This window comes from Pelobates fuscus, chromosome 4 (genome assembly GCF_036172605.1).
Source record: "Pelobates fuscus isolate aPelFus1 chromosome 4, aPelFus1.pri, whole genome shotgun sequence".
Taxonomy (NCBI): Eukaryota; Metazoa; Chordata; class Amphibia; order Anura; family Pelobatidae; genus Pelobates; species Pelobates fuscus.
This window is the reverse complement of record NC_086320.1, coordinates 335,394,565-335,413,947: the sequence shown is the minus strand read 5'-3', so window position 1 is coordinate 335,413,947 and position 19,383 is coordinate 335,394,565. Positions and strand designations below refer to the sequence as shown.

Here is a 19,383-nt window from a genome sequence, read left to right as displayed (position 1 = left end):
TTGCTAGTGTGGCATTATGATTTGCAATAGAACAATAGCCGGGCAATCGGCACATTTTAGTTTTTTATGTTACATGAAGATATCAGGCTTCTAGGCATCATTTTTATGGCATAACATGCTAGGCTAGACATGCGTATAACCAGCTAATTGCGCTTAAGATTGTAAATGTATTGCACATTTTATAAAACAGTACTAGTAATCACTTTTCTATTGTAACACAAGCTTGCGAACTATAGTACTATGATATTCACTCATGAGTTAGCTGTTGCTAAGTTATGCCCTTAAGCTGTTGCCCTTGCTAATTACGCTTAATATGCAGGTAGAGTCCTGAGGTCATTCACTTAAAACTATATGACTGTTGGAGTGTAAGAGCACCCCGACACCCCAGGGGCATGCTGCCAGGTACTTGTACCCCAAGGAGGCAAGTTATGCAGGCTTCGCTCCCCCAGTGAGTCCAGAATTGTTTAGTGCTGTGATGTGGAGCTCTCTTCCACCGCTTTCCTCCAGCAGTCCGGTGCCTACTCCCTGCGGTCCGGCTGACTAGTTTCACTGCGTCGTTATGGAGGCGGTGTAGGTCAGCTCCTCGGGATGGAGTTATGGTGTGCAAGTCATCTGGGCAGGTCCGAGGGGTCTGCTGGGTCTGGAACAATGGGTCTGTGCTTTGCTGGTTAGCAGGTAGTCGCTCCCGCCTTTGGTATTGAGCCATTTCTGCAGGCGTGCAGTGCTTGCGTGGGGTTCTGGAGGGTACCATCCCCTCGGAAGCCAGAGGCGCTCGTGTGAGCCAGCAGGGTCGCTGCGCCGCCATTTTAGGTGCGGTCAGAGTTGTGTTTTGGTGGCTGTCGGGGACTCAAGAGCTCCGATGTAGCAGGAGCCACAGGGCGTACAGGGTGCAGGATAGCGGGCGGCGGCCGTCCGCCTCACTCACCGCCTGTGTAGGCCTCATCCAAAAGGAGCAATGCGTACCCCTCCGGGGGACTAAAACAGCAGCTGCAAGCCTCTCCCCGGGTCCAGTGTCTCCATAGGTGCCAGCCCACCGCGGTAGGTCAACGAGGGGAGTTCAACAGATCCATATTGTAAGATTTTAAGCCAAGATTTGCCGGAGCTGTTGTGAGGTGCGACCGGCTAGCTCGGCGGCCAGGCCCCGCCCTCCCGATGTGGTTCTTCTCTTGCTCTGCACCCCAGCAACTACATCACACATGGTGTCGTTGATGCGAGTATTCCTCTAGTGACTGTCTCACACTTTTCTAAATTTATGTGACGGACGGCACTCTAATCAGACTCTGATGTGCTGAGCGGGTCTCAGTTATTGGGATGTGAACCTGTTTGGGGAAGTGTTCACAGGGTATGGCAGCTATGGATGTGTTGGAGAAGGGATATGTATTTAAGTAATATTTCCTATAGTCCCATGATGATTTATTTTGAGAGGGAGAGCCAGAAGATTTTAAATTAGGCTGCTTAAAATACACTCTTCCTATGATTTCCATTGGACAGTGTTTATCTGGATTGCAAAGTATTATTCAGACCTACAAATAAGGATAACCAAAACTAAAAAGGCATTAACAGTTTGCCAGGAATGCAAAAACAAAATTAAACATTATCGTATTTGCAGCAGCACAATTTGTCAAAAATGGATTTTGAAGACATAATGTCCTGTACTTGGTCTCCATCTAGTGTTAGAATATGAGAATGCAACAGTTACACACTAACAATCTTTGAACAGATTTGCTTCCTGTTCGAGAAGTCAACAAAACACTTTATAGAAGAATTTTCAAACTGTACTTCCCTTGATGTTGGATTAAAACTCCCGTGATTCTACTAGCCTGTAGCTGCAAGAGAATTACAAAGCTGTAGTCCAATAAAATCTAAAGATCACAGTTTGACACCTCTGCTCTTAAGCAACATATTTTGGACTAATTTCATCAAGCTCTGCAGACTGAAAGGATTTAGACCACTCGGATTACAAACATATCCCCAGAAGATACAGCAACCTACCAAGCTTTGCTGGAATGGGGCCAGCTACACAGAAGAATATTAAGAGAGTATACAATATTGCTAGGGATATCTATGATCATGTTGTAGAAGTTTAGTATCAGGATGGCAGAGCCAGTTATTAATAAAGCCTTGGTCCACAGCTTAATGTAAAAAAACTTTAAGGTAAAGTAAAGCTGAGCATCAAACCAGCAGATCAGTCAAGTAAAGCAGTTAGATGATTAACACATAATCACAGCTTTTACTGAACATAGCTCAGAGTAAGGACATAACTTAAGGACAACTTAATAGCTTCTTGCAAGGTACAATCACCACCTTTTTGTAAACAAAGCAAATAAAGATGTGTTAAACTCACCGACAAAAACCTTCCAAACACTGACACATCACCTAAGCAAGCAGAGGTCAGTCCAACACCATCAAGAGAGCTGAAATAGAGCTCTATGCAGCCGCCCGTTGGAGCATGGAGAATCCTCAGATCTGTAGATGTGTGATGCTGGCTCCGAAATGGGCCGGGGCAAGGGGGATGCCTCACCCGGATACCGCACAACAGCCCCCTCTGTTGGACTTGGCTTCTACCTGCGAGCAATGCCCAGCCAGGGAGTTGGGAGAAGACCTATACAGGGACGACTTGACTACCTGACACCAAGCACCTGATATCCCGATAGTTGTCACTGCTAAACCAGAGCTAGATATCTGCCTAGATCCCAATGATGCAAGCTATTCTCCAATAAGCAAAAGTCATTTTTTTTAAACGTTAAATATAAAATTAGAAACCAATCCTGTTTGCACTTTTAAGTCACTCTTGATTAATGAGATGCAAATTCTGCAGAAACAAGGAACCAGTTGAATGTAAAATGTAAGCCAACTATACAGGTGTAGTGCTAAGCATGTTCACAATGATGACAACATTGTGATATCCCGATATCCTGTTTATTTATTTTTCTACTATAGATTCCAATGCAGGAGCGATTGCTTTATTAGCTTACTTTATTATCATATTTTAGTTGAACGCCTTAATCTGATGTTCATAATTGATTTCAGTATATTTAGTCATAACGTTCATTAAGCCATGATGTTCCTATTTATACTCCCAACTATACACATATTTTATAGTATCATATTAGGCCACAATTTGAGTCTTATTTACTTTTGACAATGGCAGACGCCATCTTACCTACACTCCCAGTTATACGAATCATTACTTTCTTTATTAATTCCACTAACTGATGCAGCAACACTGAGGTATGCTTAGATCCAGCGGAATAATCTTTTGTGATTTAGCCTTGCATGTTATAACAGTATACATGTCTTGTATATTTAGCTTGCTTAAAGTCTTAATCAAAACATCCAGTGGTACTTGCACTCAATCACACCTTTGGTGCAGGTATCTGTGTCACCTCTAAAGACCCACTATATAATTATAGAAGATACCAAAATGATACCGCACTCAATTTTAAAGCAAAACAGAACGAAGGGTAGTTTATTGACACAACATAGAAGTATAGGTAAAAGGGCTAATCTTTCCTATATAGAGGTAAACATATCTTAATTCGCATAACTAGTTCACCATATATAAAGTACAAAACTTGCTTAAAGATTTAGTTTAACTCCTGAGAATAGACATGTTTTCCTAGCCTGACCATTTTATTACACTATAAAAGTGTGCCGAACTCTCAAAATGCCACAATATCAAAATGTGCACACCAAAATAAAGAATGTAAAAAACAAAGAACTTACAACAAAATCGTGGGCAATTCTCTATCCAAGAGAAATTAAAAACTTAATCATTGAGGTACCATTATGGTCCTTTGGAAATTATGGGAAAAGAACCATTGTGAAGACATCATTATTTTAAAAAACCCAACACGTGTAAAAAAAATAAATAAATAAATAATTCTTACCTTTCTAAATTTTTCCATTTGCTTAAAAAGATCAGGGTCCAATTCCTGAGAGACATCTTTCATCCAGAGTAAAACGCCTCGATATTCAGTTCTTGCCTGCTCCATTCGATTCACAGTCAATAGAGTGTCAGATATAGCCCTATATCGAAAGGTCTCCACCTCTTGATGTAGTCTAGATAAAGGACTTCTTAAAGCCAATCTGAAACAGTTTAAAAAAGCAATTGATATTACATGGTAACGGGAAACATATACTCAAAACACAAAGCAATAATGGTCACTGCAGGTGAAGATTTTGGTACCTATATCAGTAGAAAATAACTGCAGTTCTAGGATTGTCCAGTTCTAAATCTATCTAGATTACCAAAGACACTTGATTTTTACTTTTGTGGCTTCTGATAAATTAATGTTTTAAATGGACACATGTTAAACACCAATAATTCTGCAGAAGAGCTGTTACCTTTTTTTTTTTTTAAATGTATACCGTATATACTCGAATATAAGCCGAGGCCCCTAATTTTACCCAAAAAAACTGGGAAAACGTATTGACTCGAGTATAAGACTAGGGTGGGAAATGCAGCAGCTACTGGTAAATTTCTAAATAAAATTAGATCCAAAAAAAATTACATTAATTGAATATTTATTTACAGTGTGTGTGTATGAATGCAGTGTGTGTATGAATGCAGTGTGTGTGTATGAATGCAGTGTGTGTGTATGAATGCAGTGTGTGTATGAGTGCAGTGTGTGTGTATGAGTGCAGTGTGTGTGTATGAGTGCAGTGTGTGTGTATGAATGCAGTGTGTGTGTATGAATGCAGTGTGTGTATATGAATGCAGTGTGAGTGTGTGTGATGCAGGGTGTGTTTGTGTATGTGTTGCATGGCCTTGGTGGGGGGTGGGCATTTTTATTATTATTTTTTTTTTTTATTATTATTTTAATATTTTTTTTATTATTATTTTTTAAGTATTATTATTTTATTATTATTTAATTTTTTTTCGTCCCCCCTCCCTGCTTGATACATGGCAGGGAGGGGGGCTCTCACTCGCTGGTGGTCCAGTGGCATTGGCAGTTCAGTGGAGTGGGGCTGGCAGAGAGCGTTTACTTACCTCTCCTGCAGCTCCTGTCAGCTCCCTTCTCCTCCGCGCCAGTCCGGTCAGCTCCCCGTGTAAGTCTCGCGGCCGCACTATGACCCTGCGGCTCTCACGAGACTTACACTGGGAATTGCAGAGGGAGCTGACCGGCGCGGAGGAGAAGGGAGCTGACAGGAGCTGCAGGAGAGGTAAGTAAATGCTTCCTGCCAGCCCCCCTCCTACACAACCCCTTGTCTGTTTTATGGCAATGTAAGTTGCCATAATACAGACATTGACTTGAGTATAAGTCGAGTTGGGGTTTTTCAGCACAAAAAATGTGCTGAAAAACTCGACTTATACGGTAAATCTTGTTTATTCTTTTACTTAAAGGATCACTATGTATTGCGGACCCTTTAGTGTTAACACCACCATCTAGCCCCCCTGGGCCCTCATGCCTCCATAAATATAGCAAAATCTTACTGTATTCAAGCCTGAAGCCATCACTCAAAAAAACAAGCAGTCTGCTGACATCATTAGAAGTGGTAGCCTGATCCAATCACAATGCTTCCCCATAGGATTGGCTGAGACTGACAAAGAGGCAGATCAAGGGCAGAGCCAGCATGTTTCAAACCCAGCCCTGGCCAATCAACATCTCCTCATAGATAACAAATTGAATCAATGAATCTCTATGAGGAAAGAGATTGAGCATGCAGAGGGAGGAGATAATGAATTTTTGGATACATTTTAGGCAGCCTGACCCAGGAAGGATCTCTCACAGCCATCTGAGGAGTGGCCAGAGAAGTTATCACTAGGCTGTAATGTAAACACTGCATTTTCTCTGAAAAGACAGTGTTTACAGCAAAAAGACTGAAGGGAATGATTCTACTCACCAGAACAAATTCAATAAGCTGTAGTTGTTCTGGTGACTATAGTGTCCCTTTAAGACCATTGACGCTCTTGATAAAAATGCAACCCGATGACACATGAATTTAGATCTACAGTGCATTCAGCTAGAATTGTTAGTAACACGTTTACAGCAACATTCAGCTGACATAGTTTGTTCTTGAGATTACACATTTTTATTTAAAAAAAAAAAATATACACATTTTCTTTTAGGATAAATTGGATGGATATTTGATTTACAAAAGAACTACTTACAAATCAACTACTGAACAAATAAAAATAATAATTTACGATATTAGAAATAATAGAGAAATCTGGAATTTGCAGTTGATAACTTAATGTTCCAGCTTAAAATGTTCTTTATAGACGGACAAATTAATGTATATGATCCTCAGCTAGTCTTAGATGTCCAAACTCTGATAATATTGATAATTAATAGACTACAGTAGTTTACACTATGAAATGTTTCCATAAGTGGTGTTGTATAAAGTGTTTTATTTAAGTTTATAGCACTAGAAATGCCATGGCTGTCTCAGGTTTTAAAAGCAAGATGGCTGTTCTCAGGAGTCTTATTTTAGTGACTTTATTAATATATGGATGGCAAGGATAGAAAGGCAAGTATGTTGGGTAACACTGAAAGTCTTTGGTCATTCCTGAAGTGTGACATACAGAATTATAAAAATGGATCTTTGTATTGCTACAATTTAATTTTTGCTTGCTGTGATAAGTAATCTGGCCTTGAGTATGTAATATGTCCTCAAAATCTAGTTCAGGAAAGTCAGAGGATGAACTGGGCTGGGCACATATTTTGCCATTTCCAAAACAAATCTGTTATTCTAGAAATCAGCTAAAAATTGTTTCTTGCCATTTTTGTTCTCATTTTCCTCCACAGAGATATTATTTTATGGTTTAAGCAAAGTCTTGTTCTATCCCATTGTCAGTATTTATTTAACATTTTCTGAAGGACCATCATCCAAAATAAAATATATTCAGTTTTGTGGGAAGAAAAATTGAACTGTTGACTTTACCGAAGATATCAGCTGGCAATTTACATCATGAACCCATGTATGGGTCTTTAACCCCTTAAGGACCAAACTTCTGGAATAAAAGGGAATCATGACGTGTCACACACGTCATGTGTCCTTAAGGGGTTAAGGATACTGCATCATTGTATATGTTTTTTTTTTTATTGGAGTTTGTACACACGGTATACAATTCACCATTATTCGAGTTATAAAAATGGACAGATTTACATCAGACATCAGCCGAAGCGGCAAACAAGACGCCAGTAAAATTAAGTCAAAGTGAAAGAGTAATGAAAACTCACTAATTGCATTTCATTATATCCATAAGTAAAAAATACTCAATTTAACTGCCAAACTAGGATATCCTCGATTGAACATTATATATGTATCCTACATTTCTGTCTGTAAAAAATTAGTATTCAGTAAGAGTAGAAAATTAAATTTAAGAAGAAACATACAAATAAAATTATAACATTATATAATGGTAGCGACTTAAATATCAACATCTGTCATGGGTTAGCTGCAATCCAGGTGTCCGCCGAGGCATTGCTCCTCCCAGTTAGTTTGTAGAGCTTCTTGGGCTATCCAGGTATCTCCCCCGTGGCTTCTTCCATCTTGCCGTAAGGCTATTTGGGTTGTCCCCAGAAATGTGGTCATAGCTGGTAAGTCCAATCTCTGGAGTAATGCCTCTGGAGTTTCTGCATAGGGTAGGGTAAGCATGTTGGCACCCTTCTGTACCACAATTGAGCCTTCAGCGCTCCATCAGCATCTAAGGCAGGGGTCTCCAAACTCCGGCCCTCCACATGCTGATGAACTACAACTTGTCAGGGTACCTGTAGTCTCTACCTCAGAGGAGGTGAGAGACTTAGACGTTTATCCTCCCAGAGGGGTTGTTTCTTCCGTTCCTCGCGGTCCTCTCGGCCTTTTACAAGCCGACCGCGAGGGATCCACTTCCTTATATGACGCGACGCTCAGTAGTCGACGTTATGACGCCAACCCGGGTCGACCTGTCAGTCAAGTTCCGAGCACTAATCAGGACTCGTCGGGGGCGTGATTACCCTCTAGAATCTAGGTATAAAGTAAGGCTTTCGGCATCTGCTCATTGCCCTGTCGTGGTTCTAGCCTGTCTAGTCACTCAGCGCTCTGGTATTCTAGTTGTCTCTTTGGTTTTGACCCGGCTTGTTTGTACTACCCTGTTTATCTCTGTTACCCTTTGACTCGGCTTGCCTCTCGCTTACCTGTCCTCTCGTTCCCTTGACCTCGGCTTGTCCCTGACTATTCTCTACTTACTCCTTACGTTAAGTCCGGCCATTCTAAGGTCCGGTATACGTACCTACCACCTGTTTGTACTCTGCGTGTTGGATCCCTGTCCCGATCCTGACATTACGACAGGGCCAATGGATCCTGCAGGTACAAACACTCAGGTTGGTCCTTCTGACTCTAGGTTCGACGCCATGGATCACAGAATGGACCAGATGGCTCTAGCACTACAGGCGTTACTATCTCGTGCTAGTAATCAACCAGAGGAGATGCGTAATACTTCTATCTCTCCTGTGAGTTCAGGTCTAGAGGTTGCCACTGTAGGTGCTTCTTCCCATATCACCCCACCTGTACATTATGGTGGTTCTCCAGAGAAGTGTCGTGGTTTCTTAAACCAAATAGGTATCCATTTCGAATTACAACCCCGCTCCTATCCTACAGATAGGGCGAAGGTTGGATTTATTATCACATTACTTGTCGAAAAGCTTTGAGATGGGCTAATCCATTGTGGGAAAATGATAATCCGTTAGTATACAATTATAATGCCTTTGTAGCTGCTTTCAGAAGAACTTTTGACCCTCCAGGTAGAAAGGTCAATGCAGCTAGATTACTGTTGCGCCTTAGACAAGAAAACCGAACACTTGTGGATTATGCACTAGAGTTCAGGTCCTTGGCGGCAGAAGTTAAGTGGAATGAACAGGCTTATATAGATGTATTTTTAAACGGGTTATCAGACATAATCCTTGACGAGGTTGCTACTAGAGAGCTTCCTGAAAATTTGGAGGATTCAATTTCTTTTATTTCTCGCATTGATGAACGTTTAAGAGAGAGGCAGAACACTCGAGAGAGAGACCGTAGACCTTCCTTTAAACTAGCTCCTTCATTTCAAAGTGCTGAATCCACAACCTCACTTCTTCCAGAACCTATGCAGATAGGCAATACTCGCCTCTCAGAAGAGGAGAGACAGTACAGGAGAAGGGAGGGGTTGTGTATGTACTGTGGAGTCAGAGGTCATTTACGCCTAAATTGTCCTAGTCGCTCGGGAAACGCTCGCACCTAAGTTTCTCTAGAGGACAGGCCTTGGGTGTTTCTATTTTGTCCTCTAATCATAATTATAAAGATCACAGGCTTCTGCTACCCGTTTCTTTAACTTGGGAGAGGGGAGTACTAGAAACTATGGCATTGATAGACTCCGGAGCTGCTGAGAACTTTATCGACCAAGTTTTTGTTACTAAACACACTATCCCATCCCAGTTAAGGGAGACACCCCTGGCCGTTGAGGCCATAGATGGTAGACCTTTAGTTGAGCCTGTGATTTTTCGTGAAACCATACCCGTTAAATTAACTGTTGGTATCTTACACGAGGAAGACATATCTTTATTGCTTATTTCGTCTCCATCTGTTCCCATAGTCCTGGGGTATCCTTGGTTAAAAAGACATAACCCTATTATTGATTGGGAATTAGGGGAGATAGTCTCATGGGGTCAGGGTTGTCAGGACAGGTGCTTACGGACAGTGTCACCGCTTTGCGCAGTTAACACACCGAGTAATTCTACCTACTCTACAGAGGTACAAATACCGCCTCTGTACCTGGATTTAAAGGCAGTATTTGACAAAAAGAATGCTGATACTTTACCTCCACACAGGTCTTTTGATTGTAAGATTATATTACTACCTGGTACTATGCCCCCCAGGGGTAATGTATATCCTTTGTCTACTAAAGAGAACTTAGTCTTAGAGGAGTATATTCGTGAGAACCTTGAAAAATGATTCATTAGGAGATCCTCCTCCCCTGCCGGGGCTGGGTTTTTTTTTGTTAAGAAGAAGGATGGTACACTAAGACCTTGCATTGATTATCGAGGTTTGAACAAAATAACCATTAGAAATGCCTACCCAATTCCTTTGATTACCGAGCTCTTTGATCGTCTAAAAGGCTCCAAGATTTTCACCAAGTTAGATCTCAGAGGGGCGTATAACTTGGTGAGAATTCAGCAGGGACACGAGTGGATGACGGCGTTCAATACCCGTTATGGGCACTATGAATACACAGTAATGCCTTTTGGTCTCTGTAATGCACCGGCAGTATTTCAGGACCTGATCAATGAAGTTCTTAGGGAATTTCAACATGACTGCGTTATTGTATATCTGGATGATATACTTATACACTCTAGAGAGATTGAGACTCACCACAGACAAGTCAGAAGGGTATTGCGCAAGCTTCTCCAACATGGCTTGTACTGCAAATTGGAGAAATGCAGCTTTGACCAATCCCAGATAAACTTTCTTGGTTATGTGATTTCTGGGGAAGGGTTTAACCCCTTAAGGACACATGACACGTGCGACATGTCATGATTCCCTTTTATTCCAGAAGTTTGGTCCTTAAGGGGTTAAGATGGACCCGGATAAGCTCCAGTCAATTTTGGATTGGCCTTTACCCAGGGGCCTCAAGGCCATTCAGAGGTTTATTGGATTCTCCAACTATTATAGGCGCTTCATTAAGGGATACTCTTCAATTATAGCTCCTATTACCAATATGACCAGACAGGGGGCTGACACTAAGAACTGGTCTACTGAAGCCCTTCTTGCCTTCAAGACACTCAAGGAACTGTTTGCTTCTGCACCAATTTTGGTTCACCCTGATACGACTCTGCCTTTCCTACTCGAGGTAGACGCCTCAGAGACAGGTGTAGGTGCTATCCTGTCCCAAAGGTTAGGTGTGGATAAGCCCTTACATCCATGTGTTTTTTTTTCCAAGAAACTATCAGGTCCTGAGAGCAGATATGACATTGGTGACAGGGAACTACTAGCAGTTATCATGGCTTTAAAGGAGTGGAGACATTTATTGGAGGGCACTTTACATCCTGTTACTATTTTAACAGACCACAAGAACTTGTCCTATATTGGGGAGGCCAAGCGCTTGTCCTCCAGGCAAGCTCGTTGGTCTTTATTCCTCACTCATTTCAATTACGTGCTCACTTATAGACCTGGTTCTAAGAACTCTAAGGCCGATGCTTTGTCTCGCCAGCATGAGCCTTCTACTATATCTGAGACGGTTTTGTCTTCTATAGTTCCCAAGTGCAATATTATCGCCAACACGAGTCTCAGGATTCATTCTCCGTTGCTTGCCGAGATCATGAAGTTACAACATCTGGCCCCTAGACAGGGACCCGGGGCACGGTACTTTGTTCCTCCTGAGCTGCAACGGGAACTATTAGAATGCTTTCACAACAGTAAGGTGGCTGGGCATCCTGGCATTCGCAAGACGTGTTCCCTAATATCTAAAGATTTCTGGTGGCCTTCATTACGTAAAGATATTGGGGATTTTGTTGAAGCATGTGAGGTCTGTATGAAGACTAAACGACCTCAGACACTTCCATGTGGGTTTTTGCATCCCTTGGAGATCCCCGAGAAACCATGGACCTGTTTGGCCATGGACTTCATTGTCGATTTACCTGCTTCTAAAAAACAGACTGTGATTCTCACGGTGGTTGACAGGTTTACTAAGATGGCACATTTCGTGCCCTTACCTAAACTTCCATCTTCTCCTGAATTGGCTGAGATATTCGCAAGAGAGATTTTTCGCTTACATGGGATACCTTCCGAAATTGTTTCCGATAGAGGTTCCCAATTTGTTTCCCGTTTTTGGAAATCATTCTGTTCTCAAATGGGTATCAAATTGAATTTCTCTTCTGCCTATCATCCTCAGTCTAACGGAGCTGCTGAACGCACCAACCAAAAGATTGAACAATATTTGCGTTGTTTTGTTTCCGAACACCAGGACGATTGGGTTGGTCTGATTCCTTGGGCAGAGTTTGCACACAACAATCTTGTTTGTGATTCTACTCGTTCTAGCCCCTTTTTCATGAATTATGGCTTTTATCCTTCCATTCTTCCCTCGGTTTCTCCTTCCCAAGGGGTACCGTCGGTTGATGTTCATGTTGCCAATTTGAGGAAGTTGTGGGATCAGACTCGACAAATTCTCCTACATAATTCCATGTTGTTCAAGAAACATGCTGATAAGCACAGAAGGGCGGCTCCGGTTTTTGTTCCAGGTGATAGGGTATGGCTGAGTACAAGAAACATTCGTTTAAAGGTTCCTTCTATGAAATTCGCTCCTCGTTACATTGGCCCTTACAGGGTTCTGACTCGAATTAACCCAGTTGCGTATCGCCTAGCTCTTCCAGCTGCCTTACGCATTCCTAACTCCTTTCACGTTTCTTTACTGAAACCGTTAATCTGTAACAGATTTTCCTCCACTATATCCTCTCCTCGCTCTGTTCAGGTTGAGGGTCAGGAGGAGTATGAAATCAACTCCATCATCGATTCTCGAATCTCCCGGGGGAAGTTACAATATCTTATTGACTGGAAGGGATATGGTCCTGAGTAGAGGACTTGGGTACCTAAGGAGGATGTACATGCTCCTCGCCTCCGCAGGGCTTTTCACTCCCGTTTTCCATCTCGTCCCGGTTCCTTCCGCCCGGTGGGCGTTTCTGAGAGGGGGGGTACTGTCAGGGTACCTGTAGTCTCTACCTCAGAGGAGGTGAGAGACTTAGACGTTTATCCTCCCAGAGGGGTTGTTTCTTCCGTTCCTCGCGGTCCTCTCGGCCTTTTACAAGCCGACCGCGAGGGATCCACTTCCTTATATGACGCGACGCTCAGTAGTCGACGTCATGACGCCAACCCGGGTCGACCTGTCAGTCAAGTTCCGAGCACTAATCAGGACTCGTTGGGGGCGTGATTACCCTCTAGAATCTAGGTATAAAGTAAGGCTTTCGGCATCTGCTCATTGCCCTGTCGTGGTTCTAGCCTGTCTAGTCACTCAGCGCTCTGGTATTCTAGTTGTCTCTTTGGTTTTGACCCGGCTTGTTTGTACTACCCTGTTTATCTCTGTTACCCTTTGACTCGGCTTGCCTCTCGCTTACCTGTCCTCTCGTTCCCTTGACCTCGGCTTGTCCCTGACTATTCTCTACTTACTCCTTACGTTAAGTCCGGCCATTCTAAGGTCCGGTATACGTACCTACCACCTGTTTGTACTCTGCGTGTTGGATCCCTGTCCCGATCCTGACACAACTCCCATGATTTTCTGGTGATCTATTTCAATGAAAGAATCATGGGAGTTGTAGTTCAGCAACATCTGGAAGGCCGGATTTTGGAGACCCCTGATCTAAGGGAATGCTCTCTAAATCTCCTGGCTACTGGCTAAAAAGCCAGTTGCTTTTTCTCAATTAAAAAACAAAATGGAAGGTCACTATATATAGCCAAGGTACATCCCTCACAGTTTCCAGTGATCTAGAACTAGCCATAATGGCAGCTCTCGCCGTACATTTCTGGTGGTAGCTATGGGACCTCTGGGGGCACCTAGAGGTGCTGCCGCCGATTTTCACACTCGGAAGGTGGATAAAATAAGTGGGGTGTCGGCATTGCACTTGAGGCCCATGGAGGTAGTAAGTCTCCAAGCGAAGGGCAATAAGTCATCTCCATCTACCTTCAGGTAGGTATCGGTGTCTGAATTCAAGTGAGGGTACTGTTGACGGACCTGTTGTGCAGTAACGTGCAGTTGACGGACCTGTTTGGAAAGTCCTTCCACTTGGTGCCTGATTTCTTGGAGTTGGTTGTCCTTAGATTTCTCCCTTTCCTCCACCTCCTGCTGTAAGACAAGCCTCAGGTCTACCAGCAGCCTCTTGATGTCCCCCTCTGTGGATGGGGATTCGTCATCATCTAAATCAGACCTGTGGTGTGGTTACCTTATTATTAACTCATTAAGGACCAAGCCTTTCCATCACAACAGCATAACTGTTCATTTTACTTAGTATTTTCAGTTCCATTCAACACTAATGTCACTAAATTAGCAGTATCTCGTTAAGGAATAGGAAATTATTGTCATGCACACTGCATGGTTTGGTTCTATCAAGAGTTAAAATGCACTGTATATCAGTAAAAAATATATGATTCATTCAAAGGTTAAAGCCTTGTGTTTTCTCTTTACATCGAAGGTGGCGTATGTGTTCATGTATTCTTGCATGCACACCAACCCAGTACTAATTCTTGAAGATACAAATTTTATCTAAACATATATATAGATATATGTATATGAAAAAAACTGATAAAATTGGTGTATATATATATGTGTATATATACACACACACACACACACACACACAGTATCTTACAAAACTGAGTACTCCCCTCACATTTTTGTAAATATTTGAATATATCTTTTCATGTGACAACACTGAAGAAATAACACCCTGCTACAATGTAAAGTAGTATGTGTACAGCCTGTATAACAGTGTAAGTTTGCTGTCCCCTCAAATTAACTCAACACAGACATTAATGTCTAAAACGTTGGCAACAAAAGCAGTAGAACAAAAAGTTGTCACATGAAAAGATATAATAAAATATTTACAAAAATATGAGGGGTGCACTGTATATACTGTATATATATATATGAGACATACCATTATACACAGAGACTTGTTTATGGTTATGGGTTCCTTGTAACTGTCAGTAATTTGATCATTTTTAATATATTAAGATCTGTATTTTCTCTGCAGAATACACAATATCCTTTGATGATAGTTTTGGTTTCTCGTATAGCCATACTGATAATTGTGTACTTGCAGTGTAAGCATACAATGGGTTACTGGGGTTAGGTTGGTATAAAAGTGAGCGCCAGCCTATAAATCCCAGCATAAACTCTTGGTGATCACAATTCAGTGATAATCTGGAGTATAGTAGGTAGTTCTTGAAGGATTATATTTGTGTAAATAAATGCCCTGGTAAAGGTGTTGAATTAGTTCATCTAGAGGCTCGGTGATGTGGACCTATTCATACACACACTCTTCATGGCAAGTAGTTCTGTCTGCGACAATAATGTTACAGGGTTCACATTCACCAATGCAAGCAAGAATCTGATGGCTGCAGATGCTGATTGACAAACAGATTAAACGCGAACCTGTCATCTCCAAAATGTATGAAGGGCCAAGCACAGTCAAGAGATGAAACAGTTTTCTCTATGAAGAGATATCATATATTCAAATAAGCAAAGACCTGTAAGAGCTATATATCAACATCACTGTACAACGACACAGTGTACAACGACACAGTGTACAACGACACAGTGTACAACGACACAGTGTACAACAACACAGTGTACAACAACACAGTGTACAACAACACAGTGTGGCATGATAAGAATTAATCATGATGGAGCTTGCATGAGTGTGCTTTGGCACAAATATATGGCTCATGAACAAACTGCTCAGCAGCTATTCTTCCCAGCACACCCTTGTCTTATATCGGAGGTCTTTCTAAGGTAACACACTGAATCAATAAGTACTCTCCCATTTCAGCAAATTATTCAGAGCATTGTGCTTTTAGAATGAATTATGAAACGGATTGGCGATAAGTGGCAATTCTAGCAGGCAGACAGCGCTGATGCATCTTGCACAGTACATTATACATGACACACCTTTGTTGAGATGAAAAACAGAGAGCCTTCCCTGTAGCCTGCATAATTTTACCAGCCCTGGATTTATCTTGAGATCCTTGCGAACGGAGGAATTTGCCAAGCTCATTTTCTTCCTGTGATAGAACTAAGGGGAAAAAAAACATAACATCACTCAATGATAAAAACAGTCAACAGGGATTCAATATAACAAAATGCAATAATCATTTACTAGCTTTTGTATATGGGATTATTTAGAGGGACACTATGGGCACTAAAAAAAGCTTTAGCTTAATGAAGCAGTTTTGGTATAGATCATGCCCCTGCAGTTTCATTGCTCAATTATCAGCCATTTCGAAGATAAATTACTTTTGTTTCTGTTTACACAGCCATAGTGACAGGACATAAAATAAATAAAATTAAAAATTTAAAGGGACACTATAGTCACCTGAACAACTTTAGCTTAATGAAGCAGTTTTGGTGTATAGAACATGCCCCTGCAGCCTCACTGCTCAATCCTCTGCCATTTAGGAGTTAAATCCCTTTGTTTATGAAGCCTAGTCACACCTCCCTGCATGTGACTTGCACAGCCTTCCATAAACACTTCCTGTAAAGAGAGCCCTATTTAGGCTTTCTTTATTGCAAGTTCTGTTTAATTAAGATTTTCTTATCCCCTGCTATGTTAATAGCTTGCTAGACCCTGCAAGAGCTTCCTGTATGTGATTAAGTTCAATTTAGAGATTGAGATACAATTATTTAAGGTAAATTACATCTGTTTGAAAGTGAAACCAGTTTTTTTTTCAATCTGTCAATCATAGCCAGGGGAGGTGTGGCTGCATAAACAGAAACAAAGTGATTTAACTCCTAAATGACAGTGAATTGGGCAGTGAAATTGCAGGGGAATGATCTATACACTAAAACTGCTTTATTTAGCTAAAGTAATTTAGGTGACTATAGTGTTCCTTTAATTTTTAAACAGTTATGACTGCACAGTTTACTTTACAGTTTAGAAGTTTGTATCTCCTGTTCTGATAATAAAACTATAATCACACACACACACACACACACACAAGGCCATAGTCCTAATAAACATTATCCAGCGTGGAGATGTCTGGATATACAGAATAAGGGGTACGATGGCTTATCGACACATTTACTATAATAATAAAAACATTTATAAACAATTTTGGGAGGAACAGATTATTGGCAACTTACAGCAGATCCTTTTTTGGTACTGTTCAATCACTTTCAATAACTCCAAGCATGTTCTCTGAATTGAATGAAAAAGCTACAAAAAACAAACAAACAAACATCATTAGATTTTTGCAAAGTGATTATGGAAAAACAAAACAAAGAAAACACTGCTTTTTAATGTATAATATTGTTACACACAAGTTATATTTACTTATGCCAATGTTTCAGGAAGTGTATTAGATTGTTGCTCAAAACGGCCCCTAAGATGGATTTGCCCCCCCCCTTTTAAGAATGATATAAAACACACAACAACCCCTGCCAAAAAACCCCACATAAAATAAAATTAATTGAAGCAAACATAAAATATCTGCTCCTTTTACAGTGATGTATTTTACATGCAGGAACTTGCAGAGATTACTCAGCCAATCAGCCCTACATGCCAGATGTATTTTGATAGTCTTCTGCATGCCAGGTGATTATCAAGAGGATACAACAATCCCATGTATTGCATAATAGACCTGCTCACTGTAATGAAAACTGGTTGTGTAAGTAAATGAAAATTTATATTTGACTTCAACTAGTGGAACCAGTTTTTTTAAAATTTCTATTAAAGTTATTGGAAAGCTTCATGCTTTTGGTTTTCGCTTTGTTAAGGAAGATTAAGATAAGGAGGCAACGGTATGGTCAGATATTTCAGCGGCCCTTTCTTTTCAGGTGGACTTTAAATTTGTACAGATTTTTCTATAGTAAAAGTTTTATTGCATCACGCACTGGCTGATCTGCTTTTAAAATTATTTATAAACCCCATTATCTGTACAAGTAGTGCAGAACCTATGGCATGTGTCACTTTGGACAAGATGGGGCAGAGACAGAATTTTGGGGCTCTACTAATAAGGAAGAGATAGCAAAATGGAAACAGAGGTGGAAATATTAACTGATACGGTAAGTATATATCCTCTTTTTAAATTTTCTTCCCTTCTCTCCGCCTTTTCATTTATCCCTTTCGTTATTCCATCACTCCCTCCCATGCACATTCCAAAGTCTTACTCTGTTTCCATTAAATTCCACACACACATATCAGCCTAAGTTTTGTTTATTTATTTATTACTGACAATTACAATTAGAACAATACAATATAAACAGATCGATACAAAAGGTAGATGGCAGTGCCCGTGAGCTTAAGGTACATTAAAGGGACACTATAGTCACCAGAACAACTACACCTTAATGTTGTTGTTCTGGTGAATATACCGGTAATCATTATATGCAGGCATTTTCATGCAAACATTGCCTTTTCAGAGAAAAGTCAGTGTTTATATTGCCCCTAGGGACACATCCAAGTGGCCACTCCTCAGATGGCCACTGGAGGTGCTTCCTGGCTCAGTGCTGCACAGAAGGCAGCAGTGCCGTTCAGCATCTCCACCGAGATATGGTGAGTTTTATTAACTTTTAAGGGGGGTCAAGCCACCTAAATGGTGGGTTTTGCACTATATGGTCAGGAATACATGCTTGTGTTCCAGAGCCTATATTATTCCTTTCAAGAATAGAATAACTAGACATTGATTTGCTGTTGTTGGTAAGCTTGCCAAATTATATTTGTGCATAAACGTTTGAAATGATTTATTCAGCATACTAAAATATATATATAAAAAAAATATCATACATAAAACAAATATCTCAATATATAAAAAAAAAAAAAAAATTCTAATATTTTTCAGACCATAAAACCTTTTAGAATGCGTATCCATCAATATTAAATTTAGGCCGTAAGTTAGCTCTCGAGTCACATCTGACAGTTCTATTTACAGAAGAACCTAGAGCATAATAATTACAAGTATATTAACAAAGGGTGTTCAATTTTGTATGTTTACCTAGGCATTCAAGTGACTCACCCAGCCTTATTCCAACCCCTTAGGCAAACAATTCAGGCTCAGATTATTCTTCTAGATGTGTAAAATATGTGCTCCATCTTATGGAGAAAATGTATATTGCACAATTATGGGAACTCAAGAGAAAATTACTTACATAAGGCATCCTTTAAAAATGTCTGTCAGAATGTGTTTAAAATGCACATTGTGAAAATGACACTCTTGTACACGTGCTGCATTCATAGGAGTGCAGAGTAATTACTGTGCCATTCATACAAGCACTGGTAGGATTAGGAGGTGCAAAGCATTGGGGTTTAGGGTTTCCCTAATCCCAGTGTTAAGTGTCAGGTAAGGACAATGTGCTACCTATAAGGGGGGTAGCCACTCCTGTCACTCTAATTGACATTAATATACATCAGAATGAAATCCTAACCTCTAGTTTAGCATCCAGATCTGAATCAGATGCTACAACATGTTCATCTTCTTTCTTCCCGGTAACCTTGATGAACGTTTGCTTGGTTTTCCAATATTTCTGCTGCATCTTGTTCACCACAGATTTTTCTTGGCTTTGTGCATACCGATCATAGAATTCCCTTGAGTACTGGCTGTAAGAAAACACATACCACTTAGCAATCACCAATATGGCTCGTGTTGGCAGATAAAAGTTTTTTTTTTTGTCTGACAATTGAAGGCTGGTAAAAAGGGGTCATAATTAAAACATCTTACACA

At 40.8% G+C, this 19,383-nt stretch overlaps 1 protein-coding gene across 3 annotated transcripts in view; it reads right to left on the bottom strand.

Moving 5' to 3' along the window:
- Positions 1 to 19,383, bottom strand: part of ICA1 (islet cell autoantigen 1) — a 102,418-nt gene that overhangs the window by 57,416 nt on the left and 25,619 nt on the right. For all 3 annotated transcript variants that reach the window (XM_063452423.1, XM_063452422.1, XM_063452424.1), the window contains exons 3-6: positions 19,088 to 19,259; positions 16,808 to 16,880; positions 15,617 to 15,740; positions 3,891 to 4,089 (exon numbers count right to left, since the gene is read on the bottom strand). In XM_063452423.1, the coding sequence (XP_063308493.1) occupies positions 3,891 to 4,089; positions 15,617 to 15,740; positions 16,808 to 16,880; positions 19,088 to 19,259 (568 nt within the window). The remainder of the gene's footprint in view (positions 1 to 3,890; positions 4,090 to 15,616; positions 15,741 to 16,807; positions 16,881 to 19,087; positions 19,260 to 19,383) is intronic.